Below are 21417 nucleotides of genomic sequence, written 5' to 3' on the forward strand. Positions count from 1 at the left end.
CGTACACTTTCAAATGCCTCCAAAAGGATATTTATATACTTATTGATTCTATCGACGACTTAACAAATATCGTTTAAATAACATTTTTCGCTTCTTTATCGCATTGGATTGGAATTAGAGCACGCCTTCGCGTGTACTCATTTCCGCACGTATACGCAATTACACTCATTTTCTTTTAATGAAATACTTCGCATCTTGAATTTTCTTTTCTCACAAGGGGCGTAGGTATGTGTTGACCTACGAACTCGGGTGGTTGTTACCTATATGATTTCAAACAGGAAAAATGTGTCTGTTTGGTCTGTTCTGCTATACAGGGTGCATCCTGGACAAATATATAACGCTGCTAATTGCGATCAGACCTTGATGGGTGCTCATACAACGAGACAAACATTTTTACTTTACAAGAAGCTACTGTAATTAAAATGCTTCTTGTATATGGGGAACTGTCCCATTGGGATAGTATTCCGGATATTGTATGAATATTATGAATGCGCCATGCGGACACACAAGTCTCCATTTCAAATACCTATGTAGGTGCCTGGTACCTACCTATATGTTAGGATCCAACATCGATTTCGGTCAATATGTATGGTAAAAAAATACCTACTTATGACGAAAACGCATTCTGGCCACTAGCATATTGCCAATATCCGAACTATATTGCTTTTCGGCTGTTTAATTTAGCTCAGAAGGCGTTCTGGATCCTTTACAATGCCAGAATGCGTGCTGGTACTTATTGTTATATTGTCAGAACACCGCGTAGACACGCAGCCAACACATTCAAGTTTTAAAATAACAATCGATTTTAATGAATAAAAAATTACGGTAAATAGCCGACTTGAATTTATTACCTACCAATCTGAAAGTCCAGATTCGCTAAAGCTGAGCACAACAGCTTAACACGTTTCTGGGGCAAGTGACTGATGGCAATAGGTATGACAACAATTGCCAATAGGTACCCATTCTGGCATTGCATAAAGATCCAGAGAATGCATTCTGGGCTACTATATTAGCACGTGCAATGCGACAGAGTATAGTTCGTTTCTAATAAAAATGCCTTTGAAATATGTACCTACCTACCTAGTAGCTTAGTGTAAAGAATAGAATTACACTATGCTAGTAGTTGGTATCCGGTAGGTACCTACCTATCTATTGACTACAGGAATAGGTATTATCCTACATAATATACATTTTAGACCCTTTACAAGTATAGGTATTCGCCCTCAATATACCGGGTGAATACTTATTATTCCCAAACCAAACATAGGGAATTAACATGGGAAAGGTTTTTTGTAGATAGTTGCACCCCTGTTAACTTAGAGGGTTTATAATGACACCAATCGAAAGAAGATTTTTTTCCTCGTCTAATGATATACGAATTAGTTCATTTTCATGTGTATTTCTCCAGTATTTTATCAAAAATTCGGCAATAAATCCACTTACCAAAATCGTGTTAATGCGCAAGCTTTATAGGGGAGTCGATGGTGTCCGTCTGTCCGTGAACACGATAACTGTCAAACGCTTGGACCGATTCGGTTCAAACTTTGCACAGTTAACATATACAAATACATGTAAGAAGCCAATTGAAAATGGGTCAACCAATGACTTCGTGGGGTCACACCGAGATGCTTTGCCGCTTTTTTAAACGCTCTTTATGTGTTTATTTTCAACTAAATAAAAATAACATGTGTTGATGTCGCATTATCCTACTGCTATTCTTTGAAGTACCTAAAAAGAACAATTTTGGAACTGTCCAGAGAACATCGCACCAGCTTGGCCCAGACCCATAAATTTTCTTGCCTCAACCGATTCGTTTCTTTTGGGTGACGTTAAAGAACACAACGCCCACGGTCAACGTACAACCCTCGGGTTCTACACTGTTGACCTGGGGCGTTATTTAGTTTATAACGCCCTTGATACCTTAATAACTGTAAAATATGCATGTTAATTATCAAATTATCAATTATTCATTATCGTGAAATAAGAGACATAGGTAATTACTGTGCGAAATATTATTTGCGTAGGTATAAGCTATACCTACTGTGCGTATTTAAGGCTTGTCTCACAGTGGAAGCGTTTACGCGCGAACTGAAATTTTATTATTATTATTATTATTTATTTACAACTGTACATTTTTTTACAATTTCGTTACCTGTATTTTTGATACTCCCTACACATTACCGATTACAGTAGGTATACATAACAAAAAAAACAAACTACATCAGTATTTTAAGTTCGCCTTTGTCAATTTTACACAGAACATCTTTTTCACACCACATACTTTGAAATCCACTCACGTCCTTTTTTCCCAAAAACGCATGAATTGTACGCCCGTGTACGCACAAATCGCATTCGCACATTAGCCGCGTATCTATCATAAGCTGAGCAACTGTTCACAAACATAATCGCCTACAACTTTTGCGAATACGCATAAAAATCCGAACAAAATGGGATCGGTTCGCACGTCGCAATTATACGCACGTATACGGACGATTTTATTAATCGCTAATGTGCGAAGGTCCGTTTGAATAGTTCGTCCGTAAACGTACGTATTAAGCATAGCCATGCGTATTCGTACGAATTTCAGTTCGCGCGTAAACGCTTCCATATGTGAGACAAGCCTAAGTGCTATTATCAACGTTTTCATTAGCTGTTATTTTTTTTGAAAAACTACCTTTTAGAATTGGTACCGCAGCGCCTTAAGTAATATGACCTGAGGCGGCAGATGGTTGATTTTAGCATATTCGGATAGGGCAAAATGGAACTCCCATCGGTTAAAATTTTGATCATTCTCGTTCAGTGGATTTCGAGCTAGCTCCCCTACTATGTGTGTGAAAAGTTTTAATCTGCTGGTGCATGATGTGTAAATTTAAAATGTTCAATGTCAAAAATGTAATTTTAATTAAGTCAAATCACGGCATGGATAATCCGCTGCCCGGATAATCCGGGTTCTACTGTAGCACATTGTAACAAAAAAAAGTTTACAAACTACTCATTAATTATCAAGCAATTATATATGGAATGTAAGAGTTATCAATGGTGTTTTCTTATAAAAATCTTGGATCACTTCTTTCAAAATGCAGGGAAAACAAAATGTATAAAAGACAAATTATCCACAAAAAGCATATAACAGGCGACCAAAAATGAGTTGATGTCGAGTGGCCTTTGGAAGTTCAAATTAAGTACGATTTCCCATGTAAACAAAAATTCCAAAGGTAACTCGACAGCAACTGGTTTTTGTTCGTGTTGTATCTATCTTCAACCTTTATGAATCTTTACTTGCCAATTTAAACAAAAAAATTCTGCTTATGGGTGTGAAGGTACATTTAGATCTGACAACTTATAGCTAGACATATATGTCAAGTGCCTAAATTTGATTGTCTGTTTACATTTGGTATAGAAATTGCTACCGAATATGTGTATGACTATGTACCACTCGTTTACATTCGTATGATATATGTCTATAATGTCGTACATATCTTTCATTCTTTAAAAATTGAAGTATTCAAAAGAAAAAATAACGGAAACTGTCATTATTTTGACGCATATAAGAAAAAAAAGAAAAATTGGTTTCTCAATCTTTTTTTGTTATTTTTTCACTTGTATATTGTATAGTATTCAATTTATTAGCATTTTCCTTTAAGGCATCTCACTTCTTTGCACTGTCTTTATAAATTTCCTTTTAATGTCCCACACTTCAGGTTTATTGTGGTATAATTCTATTAATTTTTCAATTTCACCCCTTAACTGCAGCTCTTTACCACTCATTGTGTTCGAATAGGTGTACATGTATTTCTGCAGAGTTTACATCTAAACATGCATGTGCCACACTATATCTCCATAGTTGAAACACATGTCAGACACATATATATTTTTTATCGTTTAATGCAATGTTTACATCTAATTGTATATCAAGTGAATATTCCAAACCATGTTTAAGTTGTGTTTGTAATGACATTAATCGAAAGAAGATTTCTTTTCTTATCTAATGACATGCGAATTAGTTCCTTTTCAGTTGTATTTCTAATTATCTTATAAAAATTTGGCAATAAATCTAATTACCAAAATCATGTTAAGCCATGACTAGTAAGACAAAAAGTAGATTTCAAACGTTATTCAAGTCGAAATCTATCAGTTTATGGCTTTGGCTGTTTGGTAGTGTAACTCTTGAAGGAATTATCGTATAATGCTCGGGTTTGAAGGAAATCTTGATCCTTCGTACAAAAACACACTTAAGTAGTTCGACACATCGACATCTCACCGAGGAAAAAGTAATTATAATAAACAACGTTTAAAGCAGAAATAGTTACTCTAGTACGCAATGTTTGTTTTTCCGTGCATTTTTAGGAGCGATTTATTGCCGAAATTTAGATAAAATAATGAGAAATACAAGTGAAAGTTAACTAATTCCCGTATCATTAAATGAGAATCAAAAATCATCTATCGATTGGTCTCATTATAAACCCTCTAAGTTAACATGGTGACGTCGGTAATGGCAGGCGACAGCTCATAGTTATAATAGGCTCTGATCAATACTTATCGCAGAAAGTTGAAATATATATGTCAGACAAATCTTTGTTTACATTGGGCTCGTTCGTAAGATACAAAAGTTACCGCTACGCTACCTCGTAGCATATTGGTAACAGTTGGGGTCTGATGTAACGTTCCCTACTTTGACATATATAGCGCTACTAAAAATGGCCAACTGCTCCTTAAAGAGCGTAAAAGTAGCGACGTAATTATAAGACGTATCGGTAACTGTTCCACAACAGTTGTGTCTTATGAACGCGCCCATTAAGTGACAACAAAAGCCTGACATAAATATCCTGCAATAAGTGACGGATCAAAATGGACCTTTGTATGTACATCTGAAATTGTTCGACAAGGAAATATACAAAACAATGAATGCAATTTATTTGTTTCTTTGATGCCAATTTTTTTGATAACTAAGCATTATTTAGTTACGAGACGAGACGGAGTGCAATTTCAAATGAAAAAAATTTCCTCAATTAGGTACTACAACACCACAATAGAGGTTAAAGTATAAAAAAAGGTAAAACAGCAAAAGAATAAACCCACAAATTACTCTATTATAGCAAGTATCTAAAATGGAATTAAATTGATACATAATGTATAAACGTTTCGAAGCAGTTTTTAGGGTGTTACATACCGCATAAATATTTTTGTTACCATTTTAACAAAATTTGTAAAAAGTCTAAAACTGCAGACGGTTATAAGCATATTAAGTATCATCAAACTGTTCATCATTACATTACAAGTCCGTATTTAGAAAGCAGCAGGACAACACGTACTATTTGAATAATTTTACTGATGAGCACACTGCACACCTGGACCGGCGTGAACATGTTCTTCATCACTGTCGTAGGCTTCGCCACGTCCGCCACTTGCATTTTTATCATTTGGATCATATTCGTGCATATCGACTTCTTCGACGTGATCGCCAGTTGGCATTGTAAATGGTGTACGAGGTGGCAAAGCATTTTCCAACTCTCTTAACTGCATTTCGTTAGCGAAATGATTGTCAGGAAAACGTACTTCAAAGGTAATGTACATATTTCCTTTCTCAAATGGATTTTTATAATGAGGCATCCCCTCCCCAGGTATCATTCGTACATCACCAGGTTTGACAACGTCACCGGCTGTGTGTTTAATTAGTAGATCTCTCCCATCCAATTGATGAACAACAAAAGAGAACCCACATAAAGCTTCTGTTACGGTGATTACATGATTCAAATGTAAATCATCTTCATTACGTTGAAATTCCTCGTGTGGTTTCTGTTGCAGCACAATTACCACGTCTCCGGGTTCGACATCTGGCTGTTGGTCACCTTCACCACGAAAAAAAATCTTCTGATTTTGTTTCATTCCTACAGTTATTATCGTTTAATATACAATATTGCCGTTAGATAGTTACCTTTATCAACATGCACCTCTATTATTTTTGTTTCATTACAAACCTTTCGCCCTCGACACGTACCACAACGATCCTTTTCATTAATAATTTCACCCTCTCCTAAACATTGGGGACAACGAGATTGCATTTGTTGACTCATTGTCGGTCCTAACTGTCTGTAAGTAACTTTAATACCGCTACCTTTACAAGCACGACAAGTAGCAACGACATCACTTTTACTACCCTTTCCGGAACAAGTTGCACATATTACATTCTTGCTAAGTTGCAATTTGGCAGTTTTTCCATTGTACATATCTTCCAAAGTAACTTTTAAGGGATGAACTGTATCTTCACCTCGTTGCCTTCTACGCATCCCGCCCATACCAAAACCGCCAAAAATATCCTGACCAAAAATACGAGACAATATATCTTCGGCACCGCCAAAACCACCCTCTTGCATTCCCCCTTCTTGCATTCCTTTCAGACCGTACTTGTCATACACTTGTCGTTTTTTCGGATCTGACAACACTTCGTAGGCGTAGGAGATTTCCTTGAAACGATGACCTTCCTCTGGATTTTTATCGGGATGAAACTCCTTTGCCAGTTTTCTGTATGCCTAAAAATTCGTTCACAAAATGGGTACTCAGACAACCATGCTGTTTGAATAGTGAAAAATGCAAACACAATCGTTTCCTTAAGTAACTATTACAAAAAGATTATCATTTCACCAAACGTTAGTCGCTTACTTTTTTAATTTCGCCATCAGAGGATGATCTACTAACTCCTAATATATCGTACAACTTGTTGTCTGCCATCTTTCCAAACAAGAGAAATTTGGAATGCCAGAAGGGAATCCAGGACGACTCTTTTAGTTGCTTTAGTGGAAAAGTTAAAAGTTACTAGAAAAAAAATTCCATGAGCGCCACGCATGATAGGAGGCGAGCTAGCTCGAAACCCGTTGAACGAGACTTGTAGATGTGTTGCCTGTGTTGCACACTGACCCCCGCGATTCTGCGCAAACGCAAGCGCGCTAAAATTTGAATTTGCGTACAACTGTCAAGTGTAAGGGGTAAATAATATACACATAACCTGCGTTAAAGATAATTTAGCTTACCTGCTTACCTATTGTAAGTAGGTGTAGTAGGTATATGTTAATGCCATGTTATCAAGATGAATTTTGTTGTTATCTACATTTCAAGTACATGGCTATGAATTCCTAGACTAGAATATACCAAAGGCGATAGACAGAAATTATTTCGGTAAGTACTGTAACAGTTAATTAGAAATAGTTAATGAATTTTACTTACAGCAATAACGTTACAGACCAATATTGACGGATACGGAGTTGGGTTCTGAACTAATCACAAAATACCAGACTACATGCTACAGAAATGAGAAATGAAGTACTTGTGTAGGGTAAGGGGACTTGGTGGAATTCCTAGTAAGAAGATAAAAAAAGAAGTGGATGCTCTGATAGAGACCTTTGATAGACAAAAATTAAAACGCTTATTTGGACGCCTTGGACGAATGGAAAACAGTCTGCTTGTGAAACACATATGGAACACCGGAATTCAAAATAGGAAGAAAAGGAGAAGTATAAAGACAATATGGGATATGTACCTAAGTAGCAAGAATACTTCAAGATCAAGGCATAGAATGGGAGGAGGCTAAAGGCGCCTTTAGACTAGAAAGAAAACTCGCGCGATTTACTGTCGGACACTACTGTTTTAAGTGTAAATAGCATTGCGAGTCCATTTGACAGAACTCGAGGAAGAATTCTTGCGACACTTTTCTTGCCAGTCTAAACAGACAAAAGTGCAGCTCACCAAGTTCTCGCAAACTTTCCATTTCGTTTCGATATTTTCATAGCGTTTTTGGAATGCCAAAGGACAAGGCGGGTAAACGGACGGTCGATCTGAGACAATTTTTTTTTCGGGGCTCAAAAAAAGGTAGTGTATAACCTTCCAAGATTGGGCTACTAGTTCAAAAGTTACAGCCTTTTGAATTTTCTTTCGAAATTGTTTTCTAGTCTATAACTTTTGATTGAGAAGTCTGAATAAATGGCAGTTCAAAATGTACGGAGTCTTGCAAGATCTGGTTTTTGAATAGATAGATTAAATACAATAAGTACTAGTGCGCCATCTCCATGGCAATCGATTCACTTTTTATTAATTATAGTTTTAGAAGTCTAGTTGAGATGTCGCCACGTACGCATTTTCTTTTAAAATTTCATTTGAATTTGTGCGATTAATAGCAACGTTGCACTTATCATTCATTAAATGCAGTGCCGTTTTTAAGTTTTTCGGGGCCCTGGGCCATTCGTTCGTCGAGGCCCTCCTTACCCTCAATAAAAACGGCAGTTTGGGGAGATTCAAGCAAATCCCTAGTTTGAATATGGGCACTCGATATTTGTGTAGCCAGGTTTGTAGGCAACGCATCATGCTCAATGAACAGAAAACATTTATTTTTGCAATTCCTAACTTCTTATGCATAGATTATTTAAAGCCCTTGGAAGAACAATTTCAATAACAGGTACATTAAACTGAACTATTTTACAACAACTTTCACACGAAGATCGCACAAACAACACATTTTTCGTGATTGCAAACTCCGTAACACTTTTGCCTTATTTCGCTGCCAATTTCACTACCGTTTCTATAACCGTAGTTCTATCAAATAAACTCTGGGCTCAATTCTTTAAAGAATAGCTTGGCACCATCGCCAGCTGCTGCAATCATATAATCGTTCCGATTTTAACCTTGAGAAGTTTGAATTGCATTAGAATGGGTTTTCTGCGAGTTCTCCACGGTGTCCTCCTGTTTTGGTTACAAAGCATTTCCCTTTTCAATTTGTGTTGTCTGAATTCAATGCTAACGTTTCTCATCCATCGAGAACTACATGTCTTCGATTGCACAACCCAGAGCGAACAGTATCATATTCCGCAAAGGTTGAGTCTGCCGCTTTCCTGTCACTCCCAGTAGCCAGTTCCCTAATTTAAACCTGTAAGCGAGAAAAATTTGATAACAAAGTTTAATTTTTGACTATAAAATAAACAAACATTCATTATGCATTTGAGGTTAAAACTTCATATACAGGGTGATTCCTATAGTACCTGCCACCGTTTGGGAGCGTGTAGGTGGTGCGTAGGGGAGTATTTTGATATAGGACACTTGGGGTCGGAAATCTAAAATAAGGGTGCCAGAGCCAAATTTACCTTCTGGAATTTCGCGCCTGTAGGTAGGCAACCCAACCGGCCGGCGGTGCACACGGAGCGATCTCAGGCGGCGATGTGTGGCTGACACTTGATCAGAATTTTGTTTAAACCCACGAAATCCCGTCTGCAACGACGCGTATCAAGTGAATAAACACTATGGCAATAGTATAATAATAGTTGGCTAGATGTAGGAAGTGCATTGAGAACAACGGTGGCCACGTTGAACACTTGTAAACGTTATTGCTTTTGACTGTCGTTTTCCCTCCTTCCCTCCCATGTCGCTTCCTCGCGCTAACTCGCTCTGCATCGCTCCGCGCGAAACGTCGGTCGGTTGGGTTGCCTACATACAGGCGTGAAATTCCAGAAGATAAATTTGGTTCTGGCGCCCTTATTTTAGATTTCCGACCCCAAGTGTCCTATATCAAAATACTCCCCTAGGCACCCCCTATACGCTCCCAAACGGTGGCAGGTACTATAGGAATCACCCTGTATCTATGGTTTTTAAAAACAGCGCTCCGACATCTAACGTTAGTTTCATAAAGTACATTACAAAATTAGTGTGGCGACATCTTTGAGGTGTAAGTTCCAACTAAAATAATGGTGGTAATAAAGTGTCCTGTATTTAGCGATAAAATGTTAGTCCCCAATAATAAAGACAGATGTCAGCACAATGTATTCTGCTTTGATTATAAACCAAAAACTCTTACTACATATTATTAACAATTATTCTCCTTTGCAGTTTGCATGGAGTATCTGTTCGATTCATAAGAAAAGTTTCTTGGATGTAAAAAAAAATTGTAAATCATATTGTACATATTATATGAGTGTGGAGTTGGCACAAATTTAAACTGCTTGGTAAAAGATGAAGTTTTGGCAATTATTACTATAATGACCATTTGCACCGACAAATTTAAGTAGAGCTTAGCTTAAAATCCATGGCAACGATTATTGGGACAATGGTTGCCATGGATTTTAAGTTACGCTTAAGCTAAGCGCCGCTTAAATTTGTCGGTGCAAACGGCCATAAATTAGTTCATGAATCATGACCGCGCAAATATAGTTTTGAGAAAAAGTCATGCTTCCAAGTTACAACATGATACAAATAAAATACATTAGAATAAAGGATAACCTCTGTCGATATATGGTAGTCTATTATTTTAATAAATAAATCATTTGAAAACCTTGCAGTATTGTACTAACATTTGTTTAAGGAACACAGTTTATTTGAGACTTTTTTTGTAGGGGCGCACCAACCCCCAGCTTTTAGCCATTTAGGGCCAATTGCACCGTCAAAATTAAGTATCCCTTAAAGTTAAGCATAACTTAAATAAAATACCATAGCAACGATTGTCTTAATAATCGTTGCCATAGATTTTAAGTTCGACTTAACTTTAAGCAAGGCTTAATTTTGTTGGTGCAATTGGCCCTTAGCTTGAAACGGATTTGTGTGAATGTGACGATTGGCGAGATATTTTTCTTCGAGTTAATTTGATCCAAACCTGTTCACTAAGAAGAAAATAGAAGTTGCAAGTAGCTTCCCTTACCCAGGTACCTACGAAAAATCTATCTTAGGAAAGACACACATTATAATAAAAATTATAAATGTGAGATTTATTTTACTTCAAAGTAAATCTACAAGTTCTGCCATTTCATGTGTAAAAATAAATTAATGTCAACAAAAATTCCACTAATGGAAAAGCGCATCAAAGGAAAATAAAGCAATAACATTTTAGCAATGACAAACATAGTTACACAGTAGGGTCCTCATCATAAAAAAATATGCTATATTAAATTCCTAACAGTAATAAAGAAAAATTTGCAGTATATTAAATCCAATGATGTATTAAGATTTAATGCATATAAATTGTTACTACAATATGTACACAGAGCTAAATGAAAAACATAATTAATTTTATACAATTTAAGAAAACGAAAAGTTATTCTATGAAAATAATTGTAAATCTCTAAATCCACTGAGATTATGCAACACTCCGCCTATTAGGTACTAAGCAAAGCAACAAGGTGGCCAAAGCTTCATTATTTGTTCTAAAACTGATCTGAATAAGAGTGATGCCGTTTAGTTGGTAAATTCACACAAATCTAAAATGTAAAATGAAACAGTATTGCACAATTTTCGAAGTGAAAAACACAAAAGTAAACCAATTTTTTTAGGGAACTTGCGAAAATGAAAAAATGTCTCATAAAATATCAATAACGATTAAGTACGACACACTTAAAATAATTACAGAGATCTAGAACATATCCGTGCAAAATGTCCTTAGAAGCCAGTTAGATTCGATGGAAGACTTCGCACTTGAAAAATGCAGAGAGAAAAATATGAGTATTTCCAGTATTTAAACATAAATGTTACACATTCTAACATATTAACAATGCACATGCCGGTTCCAAAACTATAACAACTTGTAGGTGAATGACGTCTTTTCGGGTTACACATCTACATATAGGTACTAAAATATTTAACTTTGGCAAATTGTGTACAATAACAATCATACGCGATGATGGCAGCTGCCAAGCTACCTTGTTATCACAAACATGAGGGATAGTCAGCATAGTAGATTTTGTGATTGGTAACGACGTGATGACAGGTCACCTCGAGCTTAGAGAAAAAAATGTTAATTTACTGCCAGATGAAAAAAAAATCAATATTACAGTCAGCGTTTAGTAAATAATGGCAATTTTATTAATAGTTATCTTAATCTCATCCACCAATTTATATCACATACAAAATTACTACTAACACTAACAAACATTTTTGGAGGTTCTGTAGTAATACATACGGACTACTCATTGGAATCGTAAGAGATACCATGTTGGTTAAATTAGGGCAAAGTTGATACATTTAATGCTGAAGTAGAAGCACTTTTGTGCGTATCTTTTTAGCTCTCCTAAGAAAACTTTGTTTTGCATTTTCTAATGCTTTATTTTATAACAAAAAAAATAACAAAAGTAAGTTACACCATGACATTATGGGAACTTTTTTTTAAAAATTTGAGCATTATTCTGTTTTTAACGAAGTTTTCTATTTGACAGGACTATAATCGCAAAGTTCTTATGCAGACCACATTACCAAATTGTATTTTTGTAATTTTTAATACAGATTTTTTCTCTGTTTAAAATGATATACCACACACTATGGCTCCTTTACATTCTCGCTAAAATGGGTAAATTTTCAAATGATTGTTTTACAAATAAGAAATAGCGGTAATTTAACCAACAACATAGCTCCATAGATAACCAAGCTTACCATGGGGAGGTGCAAAAAATAAGCAACCTGTATTTACTGTGAAAATGGAACAGGCAAAAGTATCCAGAAAATAATCTAATTTTAAAATCCCTGCTACGTAGGTACATAAATAATGTAACAAAATAAATAAAAATAACTTTAGCGAAAGATATCACGCACAATTTACCAAATATATAGGATATATTCAACTACAAACCTATCGTATCAAGCACGTACGACACAATTTATTAGGTCCTATACAATCATCGTGACAAAACGCACCACACTTTTTACACATTACCATCGCTTTTAAATTACAAGGACAAGAAGAATCACTAACCGGCGGAGGTATACTATTAGTAATAGGCTTTAATTGTGTTCCTTTCTGTGTGAAAATCATTTGCGACTGCATCGAAGCACCAGGATGATCGATCATGACATTCTCACCGATAATTGTGTAATTGGGTAAATGATTTTCAACACTAACGTCACCATAAACCACACCTTGTGGTAATCTTTGCCTTCTCGTAACCGCCTGTGTTCCCGGATTAGGACATTGTATGAAAAAATCCGCGGGAGGAGGTGGAGGTGGTGGTGGTTGCTGTAGAGCGGTATGCTCCATTTCTACACTCGCGGGTCTGCCACGCCCTCCAACTGATAGCATGTGCGAAGTCCCTAGTGTGTTTATAGGTCCCGCTATTTGTTGTTGCGAAGGTGGAGCACTAGAGGAACGAGGCACGCTTTGATGATCAGGTAAACCTGCACGTTGTACGAGAATATACTGACCAACTTGGCCCATTTGGCTTTGTCCTTCAACTACCTGTGAGATGAACACATTAACGTTTATTCTGTGAGAAAATCTATTTTATAAAAAAAATTTGCCAATGGTATGAAGGGAATCATAAAAGAAAATTGAAATATAAAAAAAAAACAAAAAAAAACTGAAGGCGATCCGCACGCAAATCTGCAAAACATGAAATACTACAGTCCTTATGCTTAGGAATCTTCCTAATTTTTTGCAAAGGCTTACAAAATGACTATAGTGAATTTTAGACAATGATTTTATATTGTGGAACAAAATAGGGTGGTTAGGTATTATGTGATGGACAGCCATTACATTAGTAGGTTTCCCAATTTTCAAATTAAGTAAGGAAGAAATGGAAAAGTTCATTTCGGAATGTTTTTTCACTTTTAACCATGTTACTTTTTATGAGGTAGTGTAACAAAATTATGCAGAAATAGTTATTTTTCTACAACTGTCAAAAAAATCTGTCATTTTCTGACGAATTTCAAAGCACTAAGTACTAGATTTTTAAACGGTTAATTACACTGAACTACAATTATACTGGAACGCGCGCTCCGTCGGCGACAGTGACAGAAATCCCCCTTGCTCTATCTCGCTCGGCGCGCTACGGTTCTATGGCAGAGACCGGCAGGGCGCGTTCCAGTTTGATTATAGTTCAGTGGCTAATTAATAACTAGTGTTGCTCCCAGTGAAATAAAAGACTAAAATGGCCGTATGCACCGTAAAAATTTAAGTTGAGCTTAGCTTAAGCGTAGTTTAAATATCCAAGGCAACGATTATTGAGACAATGGTTGCCATGGATTTTAAGCTATGCTTAAGCTAAGCTCCGCTTAAATTTTTATGGTGCATACGGCCATTAAACTTTTTCGGTTCATACGGCCATAAGGAAGGAGCTTATGTATTATTACATGGATCCTATTAGGCTTCTCAATATGGCGGACGCTCATACGCGCAGTAGCGTACACAAATTTAAAATATTTAATTTTGTGGCGGATTGTACTGAAATTACATACATTTTACTACAGACCGATTCCTCACTGCAGCTACCCAGGAATTACTATCCCTCATAGCGGAAGCGTCTTTAAAAAATTGGCGCCTCTTTAGAAGGTGGTAAGGTTGTCGTTCCTCCAAGGGCTTATCAGTAACATACCACCGGCCACTAAAGCGCAATTTGTTTTAACAAAAATTAGTTTCCTTCGAGATAAGGCGAGTATCGGGTATTGTTTCGTTGATTTAGAAACAATTTCTACAGTACTGTGGTAGATGATTCGCGAGGAAGCTATGACTAAAATAACTCAACGCCCATTTTAAACAAAACACCCTGTATAAAAGTTTGCTACATTTTGTTTGTTTGTTACATACAAACGTAACATGGTTAAATGTGGAAAGACATTCCAAAGTCAAGAAAGCACGAAAAATATGTATAGTGTCATTTAAAAAATTCGTGTTGGCTGCAATAGCGACCAAATGCAGGAGAAGCTTTTAATTTGCGGATTGCCCCACACAAAAAGTTAAAAATCTACAATTTAGCAACTAACAATTCTCTACCATTAACAAATTTAAGTACTCACTCACTTCAGGGCTAAACGCTTGAGCCTGGGGTAGCACTGCCATCGTCACGGGAATTCCCTGTCCAGAAGTAAACACATGCCTCACTACGACGGGGGGACTAGACTGTCTCTGTTGATGATAGGCCACTCTGGTCTTCTGTGCTACTGTTTTAATACCATTATTCGAGCTGACCATTTGATAAATACCCGAAGCAGGTAATGGCGGTGTGAATGTTTTGTTGGTATTTCTAGACACATTAACGTTCCCAAATTGCTGAGGACGATTCGAGTCAATCTTTTTGGCATTACTTATTGCGGTCGCCGCTAATAACGAAGGAGGTGGCTTTAACTGACACCTCAGTTGATCTCTATTTGGACTATTCTGAATCACCGCTTGACATATCTGATAGCTACGTTCAAGATTAACGGCACCCGGAGGTGGTTTGTTATTACTACGATTTCTATTATTCGTAGGTCCTTGTTTGGTGTTGCTTTTGACTTTGGTATGCGTGGTGACAGCTCGAATCGGTTGACTAGTACTTAACTGCATATACGGTATTGCACTTGAACTTTGAGCCATTCCTGACCGGGGCATGTTAGGTTGAATGGCAGCGTTCGAGACTGTTTGATTTGGTATCGAGGCGGTCGTAACCACTGACGGTAAACAAACAATGGTAGTTGGAGGTATAACAGCAGCAACTGTCTTACTTAATGCGGGCGTTACTGTTGAATTTGGCGTGCTACTCGCCGAGCTCGTAGTTAAGATATCTGCGTTAGGTATTTCGGGTGTCAAAGTTACTTCCAGCTCCAATTTTACTTGATTTCCCGTAAAGTTGACATCAGAATTTTCCGTAGTCGCAATGGTAGCTTGGGTTGTTCCTAAGGCAGCAGCTACTATATCAGAATCCATCTTGATATCATAAGACCAATCACCAGGGACAGGGAAGGTGCCCTGTTCCAATCGAACCTCTAATTCTTCTTGCATTGGAATGACTTCCACGTGCTCGGTTGTGGTATTACTTACACCAACCATACCAACAGGAACTGTATCCAATGCATGTAGTGGTACTTCAAGTAGTTTCTCCGTATTAGAATCGACAACATTCCAACAGTCTTCTATAACATAAATATCGTTCTTTATGTCAATGTGTTCAACCAAAAATTGGTGACAAAATTTATATAAAAACAAATGCTTATGTTCACCAGGCAGGCGAAACGCTTCACGAGCGCTACCTAAAGGCATTTTAGACTTGCACGAAGTGTTCAACTTTTGATCACACGTTGCTTCTACACTCGCCACTCTATTACAAAATAGACCAGCAAGATTTCTAGTACAAGTTACTGTCCGTTAGCACTGCGTTGTCGAGGTGTAAACGTCTGACGGTGGTATGTACACCTCGACAGTGCTGTCAGACAGCAACTCGCGCGAGAGATCTTGCTAGTCCATTCCCGCTTTTAGGTAGTAGCGCTCATGAAGTGCTTCCCCTGGTGAACGCGCCCAATATCGTATTAATGACAAATTTAATAGAAGAATTTAAAAAAAATGGCCTACTTGTCTGGAAATCGTTGAAGAGACCTACCGCCATCGATTTTGTTTACAGTTGAAGAAAACCATATGCCAAACTTTACCATTGTAAACCAAGAAGTGGTCCACTCTGTTAAGATGTATTGGATGTAATGACTCCAGAAGCAGAGTTGAAAGAAAAATATTCTGTTGCTTCGTTTCCACCATCCACATCTTTTGTTTTGCCTTCATGAATTGGCTCCTTGCTACTGTTAATGTTATGGCTGATCATGTAAAGAAAGTAGGTAGAAAATTGCACGGAGGTCCTATTGGAGTAATAACAGAGCATTGGTCTGATTTTCTTCTTAAGATTTGGTGATGCCAGTGAAGAACTGAGACAAACAGTGGCAAGTTTAATTGTAAAATATGTGCAATATTGATGTTCCTTGGGAAAAAGCAAGCATTGATGTGAAGCAGTTTAATTGCTCTTGATAAATGTCCAATCGGTATTGGCTTTGAAGAACATTATAAAAATGTGTGCGTTGGAAGTAACTGATGGCTGTGATGTGGGAGATGCTTGTGACAAAAATTGACTTTACAGTGGACTAAGTGTTCGCATTGAAGTAGAAATTAACCTTTCAGTGGTCCCGCGCGGACTGATAGGAAAATACACATTTTAGTACGTTTGTTCAAACAATTTTCTTTTCTTTTGTTGAAGGGTTTGTTGGTAATCATGTCTATTAGCAAATAGTAAAGATTTGATTGATTAAAGTATTTATTATTACAATTTAAATTAAACAAAATTCTCCCAATTTGCAGTTTCAAAACATGCATGTTCTAAACATACATAGGCATAGCATTTTTGTTTACAATAATTTAGTGTAGGTCTGTTCGTTTTTCAATCTAACACAGTGAATTGTTCGATTCTTGTACGACCACATTTTTACCTAATGAGTTCAGCATTTGCGAGCATACTAAGCACATCATTTCCGAAAGGTAGACAAGGCCACGTGGCTACAAAGGGGGTAGGTCGCGTACAATTCCACCCAAAATTTGGGGTGACCACTGAAAAGTTAATTAATTAATTAATTAAACATATATTTCAAGAGAAATGTGTGCCATCTTCAAAATGGGACGCGCTTCTTGTGGATGTGAAAAACGTTTTGAATTGCTGCAATCGACAAATGGGTCCGTGGCAAGCAAGAATGCATTGGCATTTGGTATTCAGCCAAATAGTGGAAAACACGCCGCCAACTAAGTCTGTCGAATATTTGTGGTATCACTAATCAAAACAACAGTAAAAATAATACTCCAAAAAATTACCTGTGGTGGCTGCAAATATAGTAGTATGAAGATCAGGCACTTGGTCTCCCTTACTAGGTTTCTCTTTTTGTTCCACTTCAATTTGGCCCGATTCTAATACATAATTTTCAGCATCGATAAATCGATCCTCATTTGGATCCTCTTCTGCGATTCCCCTAACTAGATCAGATTCTTCCACGCTGGCCTCTAACTTTTCGGCTGAATCTTCCATACAAACATCATTCCCGCAATTTTCCAAACATGGAGATTTCTGTAGAACTATTGTTTCCTGTTGTAAAATTAATGAGTTCGGCAAAACCGAGAATGTGTTCTTTACTTTGGTCATATCCCCATACTCTTGGGAATCGAATTCTGGTTCGGGCTCTGCCTCTAGATCAGATTCTGGATCGGCCGGTGCCATTTCCAAAACATCTGCGTGTATTAACTTTTCGGTTTCCTCGGTTACTTCTTCAGCCTGATCTTCTTCGTCCAAATCGTCTTCGTCTTGTAGGCTTTCCATGGTATTACTTTCGTCAATAGTTAAAACGGACACCTCTTTCGCTTGTTCAACGGTTTGTACAGAATGGCAAAGCTCCAGATTGTTACTTGAAGATAATTCATCAGATGGGATTTCAGCACCGTTCTCATCTTCCGCCTCTCCCTCATCTTGCTTTAAGAAAGACACATCCTCACGAACGTAACTCTCGCTTACTTCAGGTCGATCATTACGTAAAAGAGTTTCGTCAACTTCATTTTTTCCCATTTCATTATTAATTTTAGAATCGTGGACCTCATTTTCGAAATTGGTTGCTACTGGACACGATACTGTAAATTTCATTTGATCAATTAAAACAAAATTATTACAATCCAATTCAGTGGTGTTAGCGGAGGGTTCTAATGGTGGTACGGGGGAAGCACCAAGGATGGAACGGGGAAAGCTTGGATTCTTAAATCCACTTACCAAAATCATGTTAAGCCATGACTATAGTAAGACAAAAAGCAGATTCAAACGTCGAAATCAATATCAGTTTATGACAACTGGCATTAATTTTTTTGTAAAATGCGGTTCACTGAGGAAATAGTATTTTACATTATTAGCCAGGTAAGTGAGTTTTTACTGGCGATAGGAGAAGTTGACTGGCGAGCCGTTAGGCGAGCCCGTCATCTCCTAGAGCCAATAAAAACTATTACCTGGCGTATAATGTAAAATAAAAATAAAATAAAAATATTTATAATAACAACGTTTACAGCGGAAATATTTACTCTAGTACGCGATATTTGTTTTCCGTGCATTTTAATGAGCATCCCAATTCCGTCTGTGTGAAAACCTATTTCTGAGCCTATTTCAATTCTTTAGGAAATTTCCATGGCTGAACATGATTTTGCTTATTGGATTTATTGCCGAATTTTTGATAAAATAATGAGAAATACACCTCAAAATGAACTAATTCGTATATTATTAGACAAGGAAAAAATCTTCTTTCGATTGGTGTTCACATGGTGAGCAACGATCTGTAAAAAAACGTTTTTCCCGTGTTAATTGCCTATGTTCGGTTTTAAAATATTCACTCGGTATGTATATATTTTAGTGATTTTTACACAAAGTACAATTTACTGGCACTTACAGTTAACATTGCATTATACCGTAAATCGATAAACACGCTACGCTTTCTGCCCTGTCTCTCAAAAACGGTTGAGTATATAACCAAATGTTGAGGTAATGAGATAAAAATTGTATTCTCTACAATTTTTCTAAACCATGCAAATTACTTCATGGTTTAATGAATCACAAGTTCAAAAAAGAAGTACAGCCATCACCAGCAATCATAATAAGAAAAGTATAGTGTACAACATGTGCGAAAAACACTTCACATTTGTATGACTTCTATGCGAGCTTCTATGACACTTGCAAGTGCCCATTTTTGTTGATTCATGTATTTGTTTTCAAGTTAAAGGGTTAAAGTAGGAGGAATGCCGACTTACTTTGGCTTAAATTAAATCCTCAAATGAATCGCACTTAAAGATGACTAAAATTAAATTGCTCCTTGGTTGAATTTTTCTTTGTTAAAATTACTACCATTAGAAAAGTGTGTTTAAACTTTTAGAAGCCCCACCTGGCACCTCCAGTAAGCAAACTACTTTAATTATCTGATAGTAGGTAAACATATTACCTTCAACGTCTTCTTTCTTGACATTGGAGACTAAATCTGTCTCTATTGGCATTTCTTGCACCACTTCAGCAACCTCTTCGACTTCTTCCGTTCGTGTTGGTGTTAATCGTTTAGGCAATCTTCGTTCCGATTCAGAACTTAAAGACCTCCGTCGTTTATCTCTACAACTAATGATTGTCTCTTCATTTGTTTGCATTATAGTATCACTAATGTTAATAATGGGTGTTTGAATCTCGTGCACGTCGGCCGAAATTACCTCTTTGGAGACCTCCTCCACCAACCTTGAATCCTCCACCACATGGTGGTTGACCGTGTGAATGTCTTTAACCTTATTTAAGTGAGATTTATGCATCTTAATCGGTAAAAGATCGGGAATTGGAGACCGGGTGATGGATTCCAATTGATTTGAGGCTTCTAACTCTACTTTATAATTAGTACAAGATCTTGTAACGGCACCCACTGTTCGAATACGTTTTATAAAAGGTGCGGGTTTATTTTTATTGCTTATCGAAGTAGTTGGTCTCAATTTTATCGTAGTTTTTATGGGAGGTCGAGGCGATGGACTAGGTTCTTTTGTGGAAACCATATCTCCCCTGCCATTACTCCGGTCACCCCAAATGGGTTCGAAATGCTTCAATTTCCACGGATCTAATCGACTCCGCTCTTTATCGGCTTCCGTCTTCAATTTTTGTTGATTCTCCGGTGTAAATTCCCCTTCCGCCAATCTTTCCTGCCATTCCAAACAAGCACGAGCGAAGAATTCGTTATTCAAACCTGACGCGCTAAGTCGTGTTGCCACGTCCGTTGAACTGTTCAATGGAGGCCTATCTACGATCGGCAGTAACTGTACCAATTTGTGTTGATATAGGGAGGGGAGAACGGCAAATGTGTATTTGTTAAGTAAGGAACGCAAGTTGGTATTTACAAGAATAGAGTCTGGAGTTTCGAGATCGACACAGCCCTCTTTAGTTTGCTCTAATTGTGCGGCCGTAGATAATTTTTTACTAGTTCTTTTACGATGTTTTATGTTAAAACCGGGAATTGATGCTAGCACTTCTCTCATGGTCGTGTAAGGTTTAACGGGAGGCACTACTTGAATTACTTCTTCAACCGGCTGTGGGGGAAGTGGCTTCACGACAATGCGAGGTACAGGTGCAGAGTTTCCAGCCGCTATTGTTGTATTTTTCCTTCTACGTTTTGCTTGTTGTCGAAGTGCATGTTTGATTACTTTTTTGTTATTGGAATGATGCTTCGTATGATCCTTCTTCTCATATGAGGACCCAGGACTTTCCATAGTACTTAGTTTAACACAACACTGCAGAGCATCCTGTGAAGATGCTTTAGTAAATGAAACATCACCTGTCACTGTCAAATTACCTAGACTTTTGCTTCCTGCAGAATCTGCTTCCATAGTTACAAGAGTTGGTGCAACGGACACCAAGCAATTAACATTGCAATGGTTTGCACTTGCACAACAAAGCTGTGAACAGGGACAGCAGACTAAAAAAAATGTCGTTTAACCCATCTTTTTAGGTAAATGCCTTCTGCCAACGAAAAACTGTTCGTCCAATTATAATTGAAGGTGTATCATTCATGAAAGATATTAATTTTATGACAATAACCGAAAATGTTTATTTATTATCGACACAAAAGACAGCGACAACAAATCCTTTACACCTAATAGATACTACGGGGGTGACATTTAGGGATTTT

The 21417-nt window shown here is 37.2% G+C and overlaps 2 protein-coding genes across 5 annotated transcripts; both read right to left on the bottom strand.

Moving 5' to 3' along the window:
* Positions 1 to 4892: 4892 nt before the first annotated feature.
* On the bottom strand, positions 4893 to 6815 carry LOC116170271 (dnaJ homolog subfamily A member 2-like). The gene is made up of 3 exons (XM_031486549.1): positions 6661 to 6815; positions 5936 to 6530; positions 4893 to 5888 (listed from the first exon to the last, which is right to left on the bottom strand). Exons 1-3 carry the CDS (start codon positions 6727 to 6729, stop codon positions 5326 to 5328), a joined length of 1227 nt encoding a protein of 408 aa, XP_031342409.1. The 5' UTR covers positions 6730 to 6815; the 3' UTR covers positions 4893 to 5325.
* A 4139-nt stretch (positions 6816 to 10954) lies between these two features.
* Positions 10955 to 21400, bottom strand: LOC116170251 (polycomb protein Asx). 4 transcript variants are annotated; one of them, XM_031486496.1, is made up of 6 exons: positions 21082 to 21400; positions 19705 to 21031; positions 17871 to 18358; positions 17555 to 17822; positions 14753 to 15843; positions 10955 to 13192 (listed from the first exon to the last, which is right to left on the bottom strand). In XM_031486496.1, exons 2-6 carry the CDS (start codon positions 20996 to 20998, stop codon positions 12590 to 12592), a joined length of 3744 nt encoding a protein of 1247 aa, XP_031342356.1. In that variant the 5' UTR covers positions 20999 to 21031; positions 21082 to 21400; the 3' UTR covers positions 10955 to 12589. The 4 variants fall into 4 exon arrangements, with proteins under 4 accessions (XP_031342356.1, XP_031342357.1, XP_031342355.1 ...); XM_031486497.1 differs by having other exon boundaries at positions 14753 to 15381; positions 15436 to 15843; positions 17555 to 18358; XM_031486495.1 differs by having other exon boundaries at positions 17555 to 18358.
* Positions 21401 to 21417: the final 17 nt, after the last annotated feature.

Source organism: Photinus pyralis, unplaced genomic scaffold (genome assembly GCF_008802855.1).
Source record: "Photinus pyralis isolate 1611_PpyrPB1 unplaced genomic scaffold, Ppyr1.3 Ppyr1.4_LG5, whole genome shotgun sequence".
In the NCBI taxonomy this organism is placed as follows: Eukaryota; Metazoa; Arthropoda; class Insecta; order Coleoptera; family Lampyridae; genus Photinus; species Photinus pyralis.